The 12301-nt window shown below is 55.1% G+C and overlaps 1 protein-coding gene across 2 annotated transcripts; it reads left to right on the plus strand.

The window, feature by feature from the left end:
* Positions 1 to 57: 57 nt before the first annotated feature.
* On the plus strand, positions 58 to 11986 carry BSPRY (B-box and SPRY domain containing). 2 transcript variants are annotated; one of them, XM_053961729.1, is made up of 6 exons: positions 58 to 409; positions 3309 to 3407; positions 4320 to 4550; positions 6132 to 6157; positions 7287 to 7411; positions 11365 to 11986. In XM_053961729.1, the coding sequence occupies exons 1-6, from the start codon at positions 305 to 307 to the stop codon at positions 11892 to 11894; spliced, it is 1116 nt and encodes a 371-aa protein (XP_053817704.1). In that variant the 5' UTR covers positions 58 to 304; the 3' UTR covers positions 11895 to 11986. The 2 variants fall into 2 exon arrangements, with proteins under 2 accessions (XP_053817704.1, XP_053817705.1); XM_053961730.1 differs by lacking the exon at positions 58 to 409 and adding an exon at positions 2082 to 2170.
* The last annotated feature ends 315 nt before the right edge of the window (positions 11987 to 12301 follow it).

The following is a 12301-nucleotide window of genomic DNA, read 5'->3' on the forward strand; positions in this document are numbered from 1 at the left end:
ATGCCCAAGCTTGGTGAGGCCACAACAGAGATGGAACTGCTGCCTGTCATTGTTTACACCTCCTCTTACTCCTGGATCTGGTCTGGACTTCCATACATGCTGGAGATCCCAGTTTTTGGCTTGGTGAAGGCAAACACCTTCAGACTGAAGCTCGTACAGCAACTGGTGGGACCAAGTGCAGGCACAGGCAGCCCCAATTCAACTGAGCCAGCCTGGCAATACTTGAAGTGATCTTTCCACGAGCTGAGAAACACTTTGGGAAGAGTTTCCATGTCCATATACCAGTCCCAGGCAAGGCAAGACCATGTGGATAACCCATGCATTCAGCAAACACCTACTGGCCAGGCTGGGGCCAGGCTGGTCCCTCCCCAGAGGGGTCAGCACAGCCAGATCCTATAGATCCATCCAGGTGAGGAGCAGCATCTCCCCATGTCCTCAGAGACTGAGCAGAAACCAGTCTCAGTGACAGTGAATTGTCACAGACAATAACTGCCTGCTGCTTAGCTCAAGGCACACTAATTGGATTTAGTCTGCTGGCATGTCCATCTTCCATGGCTGTAGCATTTTGCTAATCAAAATAAGGGGGGGAAAAAAAACCCAATCTGCTTTTTCCAGCAAAAAACTCCTTGAGGGTTCTGCCCCCCCCCAAAAAAAAACCAAAAAAAAAACCCAACAAAAAACCCCCAAAACCAAAAAAAAAAAACAAAAAAAAACCCCAAAAAAACCCCCCAAAAAAAACCCCAAAAAAAACAAAAAAAAAAACCTGGAAGCACTGAGCAAAAGGTTTCTACAAAATTCCCTTTCTAATTTTACCCTGACAGCCCTTGTGATTAGCAATTAGTAATACCTAGTTAATCTCCTCCTGTTCTATCCATGAGTTTACATGTTCCAAAGATGTGAGGAATGATCAGTCTGAGGGGCTGTGATAATTTGGCAATTTATTCTTTCAATCTGACCAAATGCCCCAGTTTTTTCAGACCATTAGGAACGTGATTTTTCTCTGACAGTGGGAGAACTCTGGAAGTTGCAAAACAAGACTCTAGGAAAAACTAAAGTGGGAAATCTGAGTTTTTAATTCTGATGATTACTGTTTTCAAGCAGCAGTTAGTTAATGCTCATCCCTACCTGCACATCAGCTCTCAGGTGCTCGAGGCCAGGGGAGGCTGCAGGGAAGGTGGAGTTTTGTCCTGTGTCTCACTGTTCTCCTGCCTCCTCCTCAGTGCAAGAAAGAGCAGATTTTTCTGCATCCTGGATGTAAGCAGCGCTCAGGCAGGATGTTAATCCAAGGTTTTGCTGTCTGTATCCCAACACACACTTATCCATCAGCTGCTCCACCACAAAGCCCTAAAAACTCAGGGATCCTACAACAACTGATCCACACCAAGCTTCACCAGCCTGAGTTTCTTGCTGGAGGATGCCCTTATCATCCCTTCCCTCCAAATGCATCGCTTGACAGAAATCAAAAACCTTTTTTACTGAATTGCTTTTGAAAAATAAGCCATGCTGCTGCCTCCACCTGTCCAGGCTCTGCAGTGAAACCTGTACCGTGGCATAGGGAACATCAACAACCACAGCCGCGGCACAGGGACCCCAGCAGAGCTGCCCCACCCTCACGGGGGAATAAGCATCTCTTCGAGGAGGGCGTTTGGCTTTGGGGAGAATGGGGGACATCCTGGGTTCCTGGAGCTGGGTGTGACTCCCCAGCGGTGCTGGCAGGTCTCTGTGGGTGGGAGCGACCCTCTGGGGTTAAATGGGAGCATCCTAGGTCCCTATGATGGGGGTGGCCCTGTGAGGGTTAAATGGGATCATCCCGGGTCCCTGTGATGGGGGTGGCCGTGGGAGGGTCAATGGGAGCATCCCGAGGGAGCCCCTCAAGTGCCATGTGCCGCTGGCAGGGGAGAGGCGGGGCAGCCCTCGGGAAAGGTTTGTGAGGAAAGGTTGTGAAGAACCGCGTCCCTGTGCTGGGGCAGCCCCGCGGCCCGGCCCGGCCCCGCCGCGCACTCACCCTCACCGGGCCCGGCGCCGTCCCGCCCGTGCCGCCGCCCGCTGCCGGCTCCCGGCGGGGCCGGGCCGGGGCGGAGCCGAGCCGGGAGCGCCGAGCACGGCCGGGCGGGGCCGCCGCCCCCGCGGCAGGTGCGGGCACAGCATGGCCCGGGCCGAGCGGCTGCGGGTGAGCGGCGGGACCCCGGCCCGGGCCGGCTGAGGGGGAGCCCGGGGCTGGGGGGGCAGAGGGGCCGTGCGGGTCTGGGGAGTTCCGGCGGGATGGGGAGTCCGGGCGGGCGTGCGGGTGTGTCGGGGGCTGTAAGAGCTCCTGGATGGGTATGAGCGTCCCTGGGGGAATATGGGGCTCCCTGGGTGTGTGTGTGGGTCCCGCTGGGGGTATGGGACCATAGGGGGTGTGTGGGGGTCCCTGGCGGGGTGTGGGGGTGCCTCGGCAGCTGTGGGGCCGCGGGGGTCCCTGGCAGGGTGTGGAGGTCCTAGACCGGGTGTGGGGTCCCTGGCAGGTTGTGTGGGGTCCCTGGGGGTGTGTGGGGTCCCTGGCAGGGTGTGTGTGGCCGCAGGGGTCCCTGGCAGGGTGTGTGGGGTCCCTGGCAGGGTGTGTGGGGTCCCTGGCAGGGTGTGGAGGTCCTAGACCGGGTGTGGGGTCCCTGGCAGGGTGTGTGGGGTCCCTGGCAGGGTGTGTGGGGTCCCTGGGGGTGTGTGGGGTCCCTGGCAGGGTGTGGAGGTCCTAGACCGGGTGTGGGGTCCCTGGCAGGGTGTGTGGGGTCCCTGGCAGGGTGTGTGGGGTCCCTGGGGGTGTGTGGGGTCCCTGGGGGTGTGTGTGGCCGCGGGGGTCCCTGGCAGGGTGTGTGGGGTCCCTGGCAGGGTGTGTGGGGTCCCTGGGGTTGTGTGGGGTCCCTGGGGGTGTGTGGGGTCCCTGGGGGTGTGTGTGGCCGCGGGGGTCCCTGGCAGGGTGTGTGGGGTCCCTGGCAGGGTGTGTGGGGTCCCTGGGGGTGTGTGTGGCCGCGGGGGTCCCTGGCAGGGTGTGGGGCCATGCGGGTGGTTCCCACGGGGAGCTGGGTGCTCTAAAGGAGCCCCTGGCGGGTGTGGGCCCACCCAAGGATGGGGACGGGGCTCTGCGAGAGGCTCCTGGCAGGTGTGGGGCCCTGGTGGGGTGTGGGGCTGTTCAGGGGTCCCCCGTGGGGATGGGGGCTCTCTGTGGGGTGGTGCAGGGGAGTGGGGAGGTGTGGGTGTGGGTGTGGGGTGGCTGCCGGGGCTCGGGGCCCCGTCCAGGCCCGCATCCATCACCCCGCTGCTCCGCGTCCCAGAACAAGCTGGTGGAGCGCTGCGAGCGGATCCAGCTGCAGAGCGCGGCCATCGCCCGACACGTGGACGAGGTGCTGCCTGCCAAAGACAAGGGCGTCCTGGTGAGTCCCTGGGGCTGGCCCTGCCCAGGCGACCCTTGCTCACCATTCCCATCAGGGATGCTCAGCTCCCGGGGTGGGGGGAAACGTCGGGATGAGGCTGTGGAAATGGAATGCCAGGGTGTGTCTGGAATTCCTGCTTCATTTGCCTAGAAAATGTGCACAGACAATGGTGTGAGTGTAAAACAATCAAACATCCTACTAGGATCAGTGCCTTAGAATTCCTAGGTTTATTTTATTTGTTCCTTGCTGTCACTGAGGATGAGGACAAAGGACAGTGATAGAATCATAGAATTACAAACTGGTTTGGGTTGGAAGAAACCTTAAAGACCACACAGTTCCATCCCTCTACCATAGGCAGGGACACCTCCCACTATCCCATGTTGCTCCAAGTTTCATCCAACCTGGCCTTGGACACTTCCAGGGATCCAGGAACAACCACAGCTCCTCTAGGCACCCTGTGCCAGGGACTCACCACCCTTGCAAGGAAAATTTCTTCCCAATATCCCATCTAACCCTGCCCTGTGGCAGTGGGAAGTTATTCCCTCTTGTCCTGTCTCTCCAGGCTCTTGTCCCAAGTTCCTCTCCAGCTGCCCTGGAGCCTCTTTAGGCACTGGAAGGGCCAGTTCTCCCTGGCGTCTTTCCTTCAGGCTGAGCCTATTCTCCTGTTTCTCACCCACAGAGAATCTATGGAGGTTTGCTGAGGGACAGGACTCTGGTCCCTCGTGGGTTGTCACTTAGGTACCGGGGCTGGCTGAGGAGGCAGTGGGCAGGTTTGGGACTGGTATGGTGCCGTGGGCTCAGTTAACAGAGTAACACCAATGGCTGAGCCCCAGGAGCGCGGGCAGAAGCAGCTGGGGCGCCTCTCAGGGCTGGAGCAGGGCTGATGCTCCTGCTGTGTCCTTGCTGTGGCAGAGCGCGGCCAGCGCGGCGCGGGAGCTGGTGGTCCAGAGGCTGCTCCTCGTGGGGAAGGCCTGTGAGAACGAGGAGCAGCAGCTGCTGGAGAGGGTGCACGCCGAGGAGGAGCGGGCACACCAGAGCATCCTCACCCAGCAGGTGCACTGGACAGAGGCTCTGCACAAGCTGGGTGCCCTCCGCACCTACCTGGTGGACATGATCACCAACCTGGATGACCAGGGCCTGCTGGTGAGTACTGTGAGTCAGGCAGCCAAGAGCTGACCTGTACTTCTTGTTATGGGACTTAAATGCAGTGTTCAGCAGCTGCTGTGCTGACAGCAGGGAGGCAGAGGTGGACAGGACATAAAGAATTCACAGAATTCACAGAATCTCTGGGTTGGAAGAGACCTTAAAGATCACTGAGTCCAACCCATGCCCAACACCTCAACTAAACCCTGGCATTGAGTGCCACATCCAGGCTTTTTTTAAACACATCCAGGGATGGTGACTCCACCACCTGCCCAGGCAGGCCATTTGCAGACATTTGCAGGTCTGGTTCAGGGAATCTCCTTAACCTGATCCTGATAAGCCCCTGTGGTTTCTGGTGGTTCCTGCTCTGCCTGATCCTGCTCTTGCTTGCAATGAGGTTCAGAACCACCCAAGTTCAGGTCTGGGGTTGTAGTTTCCCTTAGGCTGGACAGCCAGGACAGCTCTGGGTTGTGAGCTGCTCTTACAACAGCTAGTTGTGCCACCAGTTTTCTAGTGTCTAGTTTAATCAAAACTGACCCTTGGAAACACCTGCAGCTCTTCTGGAAAGTCCCCTGTGTTGCCTGGCTTAGCCCTGTTAGGGATATTTGCCGTGCAAAGCAGCCTGTGCTTCCTCTTGCTCAGTTCCTTCTCTGGTTATTGAATCATCTGGGCTCACCCAAGTGATTCCTCTCGTTTTAGATATGAGCAGGACCTCTGCCTTGCCACCACCATGCTCAGCCTCTGCTTCCCACGTGTAAATTTGTGAGGAGGGGAAGAGCAGTTCGGCTTGGAAAACAGACCCAATCCCATGGAAAGAGGGCAGATGCTCCTTTGGTGGGAAAGGCAGTTTCTATCCTGCCCCAGCACCTCAGCATGCTGGGCTGTAGCTGCACCATAAAGAGGAGAGGTTGGAGACCAGGTTCCATCAGCTGCCTGTGGCAGAGAACAGCCACACCCTCAGTTTCTCCTTTTGGAAGGGAATTAGGAGTTCATGTGTTTTCCACCTTGGGCTGTCAGTGTTGGTACTTGTGCCTATCTGGATTCAACACATGCCATGCCACAGGAAAGCTGAAGGCATGCAAAGTGCACTGCTTAGATTTGAGCAGGGATCAGGTATTTTCTTATCACTTTGCTGTACCTTGAGAATGCCTCATGCCCAGCAGGTACAGAAACAAGTGGGACTGACCATGAGGTCACCTGACTCTTGGCTTAGTCCCTCTGCAGCCTCCCTCCTTTGCTGAAAGCCCTGGGGCTGTTTGCTGGGAGCACAAGCTGTTCCTGCAGCCTGCCTTAGTGGGGTGGGGACAGAGAGGGAACAGCAGACAGTGTCCCAGCCACATGTACAATGTATTGCCTTCAGCCATTCCCACTCATTTTCTGAGTTGGGAAGTAGGAAGTGCTGCAGGTTAAGAAAATGGATATTGGATGCTCCTGCTGCTCCCTAGGACTGGGGTTGGGATGAGGGGTGGCTTCTCTGGGTCAGGAAGGGGAACACTGCACCCCAGGTCCTGGGTTTGCTGTGGTTGGGGTGTCTTCTGTGGGGATTTAAACTCTGATGACTCTTTCTCTCCTTGTCCCCAGCGTGCAGAACAAGAGATCTTCGAGAGGTCAGTACCCAGCTGCTCCTGGTCCTTTCCCTGACCCTGCTCCAAGCTTTCCCTGCTCCACACCTACATCCCCACAGCTCCTGTGCTGTGTGCCATGACTCAGGCACCCCATGACACCTCCTTTGTCCCTTGTGCTGCTTTTGTTGTGGACAAGGACAGAGCACAGAGATGCCAGCATGGCCTCTTGTCTCTGCTTTTTGTGCTCTGCTGCACCTGGAGATGCTCCATGTGCTTTCCCAGATCAGCAGTCCTTGCTTATGGGAGAACTTCTGCAGCTTTCTTTTTTTCCTTCTGCAGAAAACCACAGGGCTTGCTGGGGGATGGAGCAGGCCTGTGCCAGGCTGTTGGCAGGAGGTGGGATGGTCCATGCTCCATGTAGGGGGTGGCTGGCACAGCATGTCCCCAGCTCTGAATGGGCAGGGAGAGCCAGGTGCAGGTCTCAGTGTCCCCAACAGCCCTATCACTGACACCACTGACACTGGGCTGCCCTTCCTGAGGAAGCACCTTGGTGGCTGTGTTTTTATTTAATCTATTTGACTTTATTTAAGTAATTTATTTCTGTGGCTGCTGTGAGGGTGCTAGCCCTGGCTGCACTGTGCTGCCCAGAGGGCCTGTGGGGGCTTTTGGGCCTGTGGAGAGTATGGAATGTGCCACAGCACATCCCCAGCAGCCTGTGCCACAGCCTGTCCTCACAACCAGGAGTTCTGTGCAGACTGCAGGCCACAGAAGCCAGCAAACCCCTGGCTCTGTGCTGGGTGAAACCTCTGTGCCCAGACTGTGGGGCTCTGGCAACAGAGGGAAATCTGATTCTCTGTCTGTCCATTGTGCTCCCCTGGTACCCTGATGGCTGCTCTCAGACACATTTATTTACCCTGTGTCTGCTGAGTGAGGAGCTGTTGACTCAGGCTGGGATGTGTTTTACAACACTGCAGCCCTTTCACCAGGAACTGTAAGCAGAGCCAACCGAAAGTATCACTCAGGGTGAGAGCTGGCCCAGACTCCCCTGCTGTGGTCTCTCTGCAGCCAGAGCTCCTCTTTAACCTCTGCCATACCTCCTTGTAATCTTTTAAACACCTCCCAGCACAATAAATCGTTGTACTTTGCAACAACTCCTGTTTTCCTTTGCTAGGACGGAGGTGGCAGAGGGAATCTTGGAGCCACAGGAGTCCCTGAAGTTAAACTTTAATCAGACCTGTGTTCAGAGTCCACTGCTGCATCGACTGTGGGCCTGTGCTGTGCTCTGCTGCCTCACAGGTCAGTGTCTTGCTCAGATCTTTCATGCTCCAGGGATTCCTGCACCCTCGCTTGTGTTGTGCCCAGAGAAGCACCCTCATGCTGTGTCCAAACTTCCTCACGCTGTGTCCTGCCCCTCTGCTCTCCCAGCCCCTGCTGGTTTCTTGGAGCCCATTCCGGGAGGCAGCAGCAGCTGTGGGAGGTGTAGGGGGTGCAGTGGGGGCTCCAAGCAGGTTGTGGCTCAGGGAAGAACTGGAGTTTGAAAATGTTGTGTGTTTTATCAGCTCTGTGGCTTTAACGTTGTGTGGTTTCTTTTGCTGTTTCCTGGGTGACAGCAGTGAAGCTGATGCTGCTGTGGGAATCTCTGTCACAGAAATCTCTGTTCACAATGTTTAGCACTGGGCTGCTGGGGACTTTGAGAGGGTGATTTCTTCTGTGGGATGTCTGTGAGACTGCCCAGTGCAGGGGGCAGTGAGTAGATGGAGCAGTGTTCTGATCACAAGCTGAGGTTGTGGCTGTGCACAAGCTGGTGGTTCTAGAGGTGTTTGTGCTCTGGCTCAGCTCCTGCTGTACAGCTGAGGCTGCACTGGAGGCATTTGCCAGGCCACTGACAGGCTCTGGGACTGGTTTACCTGGTTGGTGCTGGCTGAGTTAAGCAGGGAAAGACATTTTTACCCTGGCTGTGATGTGCTTGAATGGCTGATTGTGAAATGTTTGCTTTTATTCTGGTTTCAGTCTGTTGTTAGAGTATTTCAAATGCATTTTTTGTTTCTCAGAGATGGCAATATTCTTTGTAATTTGCCTTGTGAACAATCCCTATTGTGGTTTTTCCAAGGCTGCTGTACAAACTTCTGATTTCTGCTCATCTTGCTGTGATTCTGATGAACTGTTTCCAGTTTCTCCCTGTTTCCAGGCCCATCTCCAAAGTCTGCACTTCAGGCTTTTATTGCTCTCATGGTTTTAAGTATTAGCTTGAGAGTCTATGCCTATCAAGCACTACCATCATGTGTTTATCTCCTGCAAACTCTGGTGTTGCTCTCCCTTTGTGATTAATTTTCCTCTTTGGAATCTCTGAGTGTTGGTTGTTGAGAAAAGTGTCCCTGCAGTGCTGCATTGACTGTGTCACAGAATCCCAGAATTGTTCAGGTTGGAAAAGACCTCTAAGACCATCCAATCCAACCTGTGATCACTACCCTGTCACCGAGCCCAGAACACTGACTGCCAGGTCCAGCCATGCCTTGGACACCTCCAGGGATGATCATTCCACCACCTCCCTGGGCTGTCCCTTCCAGTATTTAAAACCCATTCAGTGAAGAAATTCTTCCTGAAAGAATCAGTCAAGAAGGTTCTCGATGTTCAGAGCCATGGAGTCAAGCAGGAAGCCTTTTCCCTAATTTTCTTTGCTGTGACAGAATTTTTGTAAGGATTCCTCCCCCAGCAGTATCCTTATGAAACGTAATGACTTTAGGGCATTTGATTCTTGTGGTGGGTGTGCTGATGCACTTATTACACAGGAATTTCATTCTGTTTGGGGTTTTTTGAGTGTGTGGTTACATTTCACATGTCATTACTGCATGCTGAGGATGCCTGGTATCCTTGTGGATCTCATCAGTCCCCAGGCCACCCTGGACCAAGCCTTAGAGATTTAATATTAACAGCAGTGGTCTTGCCGTAAGACCCACTAATGTGAAGTGTCACTCTGTGGTCCCTTGTCCCAAAGGCAGGTGAGCAGGTGGCTCTCTTGTTTATTTGCTTGAAAACAGAAAATTCCAAGCCTTGATGGCTCACTCCATAACCTCTAAAATACTTGTAAAGCAGCTGCAAAAGGGCCTCTATTTCATTCTCGAAAATAAACATGATTCTTTTGATGCCTTCACTTGGCATCCAGGCTTCTGTTTCACTTCTGTTTGGGGTTGTCAGCTTCTTCCTTACACCACAAGATGATGCAAATCCCCTGGCACCATTTGGGAGGGATCTCATGTAATGGGAACTTGGATTTTTAAAAGTAGCTAGATATGCTGCAGCTCACACAAATGTGCTTCCCAGATCTGTTAACCATGGGAATTTATTGTCCCAGTATCCCTCATGTCCCAAGGCCACCCTGAGGGATAGAGGACACAGAGAAAATAGACTTAGAGGCGAGATGAATTCCCAGTGGAATTATTCATCAGAATTATATGTGAAAATCCAGATTTAATCATGACAAATCACTTGTGTGAGGGGCAAAATTTGCTGGTCTGCATTACTGCTGTTACTTTGCCAGCACTTCTCCTCCCTCAGATGCTCCCCTGGAACTGCAGTTGCACAGCAGAGCAGTGTGGGTGCTCTGGGGCAGTGTTTCCCCATGTGGACCACCAGGATGCAGCCCTAGGTTAGCTGTATGTGGCACAACAGGAGGTTTAGTGCCCTCCTTCTGCCAGAGGAAGATAGTCTGGTGCTGCTTTGTATTCTATGAATTCAGAGCAGCTTTGGCTTCCTGGAAAGCCGCCCTGCACACCAGCAGCGTGGGCAGCCCCAGAACCCTGTGGAGAGCTCAGGTTTGGCTGCTGTGTGGGGAAATAAATCATCAGATGAATGAGGCTGGCAGCTCCTGCTGAAGGAAGTACTGGCTTCAGCTCCTCTTTGAGCTCACTCTTGCTTGCAGTAACTCCTACCTAACGTGCACAGGTGCATGGCACTGATTTGCAAAGGGATAATTCAGCCTCTGTTCATCTGCCAGGGAGCACCTGGGCAGGTGCAGCCTGAGGAAACCCTGGAGCATTGCTGCTGCTGCTGCTGGGTGCTGTTTGCTGTTAGAGGGATGCTGACCTGAGTCCTGGAGCAGGCTGGGCTCTGGGATGACCCTGTTGAGGTCATCCTTTGGTTCTTTAAGGGCTCATTGTGCTGTGTGCTGGATGCTGAGCAGAGGGTGTTGGGCAATGGCTGGTGCTGGCATGACAGGGTAGAGATGCTGGCAGGGATGGCAGAGCCACTGAGTCACCCCTCCAGCCCTGTTTCCATGGTGGTTTAAGACCTAAAATGAAAAAAAGTGAGTGTGGGGGAAGGCAGGGCAAGGAGGGGCACCTGCTAGCAGGAACTGAGTCCCCTCAGGAGCAGATGAGTCCACTGGGCATCAGCCTCACCCCTGCTTCACAAATTTAGGGACTGAGGAACACACTTCTGCAGTTCCACAGCCTGCAGACCCACAGAAGGGTCTCAGGGGGAAGCAAGCAGGGCACTATGATCTTAGAGATCTTTTCCACCCTTGACAGTCCTGTAGTCCTGTGATTTCATGATTTTGAAGTGGTGGAAACCCACAGTGGGTGCTGTGTCCTCTGGCCAGTCTGGGCTGCTACTGGCTGGGTTTGTGCAGCTGGGAACCCTTTTCTTTCACAGCTAAGCCAGGTCCAGTCACAGCCATGCTCAGTTCTAAGCCCGGTGCTACCTCCCTGCACTGCTCCCAGCACCTCAGGGTGGGTTGATCAGCACCTGGGGCTTTGTAGCAGGAAACAGATTGCCCTGCCTGGCCCTCTCCAGTCCTGTTTTTCCAGCTTTGCAGGTTTTCTGCACACAGCCAGTCTTGCCAGGCTCTTGGCTCCCCTGGCTGGGGGAGGAGCAGCCGGGTCCTGCTCACCCACAGTGGGGGTGGGAAAGGACAGGAACTCTGTTTGGATCTCTCCCAAAAGTGGGGTGACCCAAACTTGCTGAGTTCTGTTTTGTGAGGAGTCAGGCCAGGGTCAGAGGAAGATGAGCAAGGTGGAGAGATACCTGGTGAGTCTGGGCTTTGGTGAGCCTTGTTCTGGCCCCGGCTGAGAGGAGAATGTGTGGCACCCAGCCTGAGCCCCCAGCACTGTCACCCTGGGGAGCAGAGCAGGCCCCAGGAGCAGTGTGTGAGGAGAGGGTGGTTGCTCTTGTGTTTCTCATGGCCATGACTGCCTCAGGTGGTTCAGATGGTGGCCACTGAGTCAGTGCTCATCACGTGGCTTCTCTTGCAGGCTCACAGGAGATTTACATTGATGAGAAAACCCTGAGCCCCCACCTCACCCTGTCGGAAGACAAGAGAACCCTGACCTTCAGCCCCAAGAAAGCAAAGGTGGACTCGGGCTGCCCCGAGCGGTTTGACCACTGGCCCAACGCTTTGGCCACTGCACCTTTCCACTCAGGGGTCTGTGCCTGGAAGGTCAGCGTGGAGCAGAGCTGTGCCTACAAGCTGGGGGTTTGCTACAGCTCCGTGCCCAGGAAGGGCTCTGCCAACGAAGGCCGCCTGGGCTTCAACGCTGCCTCCTGGGTGTTCTCACGCTATGACAAAGAATTCCGGTTCCTGCACGCGGGGCAGCCCCAGCCCGTGGAGCTGATCAAGGCCCCAGCAGAGATCGGGGTCCTGCTGGACTTTGCAGGGGGGGAGCTGCTCTTCTACGACCCCGGCTCCTGCGCCATCCTCTTCTCCCACCGCCAGGCCTTCCTGGAGCCCCTGTACCCTGTCTTTGCCGTGGCACACCAGAGCATCTCGCTCGGCCGCGTGTGACTGTGTGTGCTCTGCAGTACCCGGGGAAAGGAGCCCGGGCAGGGCTGTGGACTGTGTCCAGGGCCCTTCAGACAACACCTGCCTTCACACTACACCTGTTCCTCGCGTGTTTTCTGCAGCTTTCCTCTCGTCCCAGAGCCTACACCCTGTGCTGGGGTGAGGGGTCTGGGAATGCCTGGCTGGGCCAGCTGCTGCTAGGTGAATTGTTTGATTTCTGCCCCACCAAAAGCAGCTTTCCAGTCTGCTGGTGGGCTGGAAAACAGAGGAGAAATAGTGACAGATATGTATGGAGAAGTGGCAAGGAGGAGGCCTGTGGAAAGGGCTGTGCTCTACCACTCCTTGGTAGGAGTGTGGAGCCAGACATGGTCAGGCTCTGCTCCCAAGCAATGATGAAAGGACAAGAGGAA

Source organism: Vidua chalybeata, chromosome 21 (assembly GCF_026979565.1).
Source record: "Vidua chalybeata isolate OUT-0048 chromosome 21, bVidCha1 merged haplotype, whole genome shotgun sequence".
In the NCBI taxonomy this organism is placed as follows: domain Eukaryota; kingdom Metazoa; phylum Chordata; class Aves; order Passeriformes; family Viduidae; genus Vidua; species Vidua chalybeata.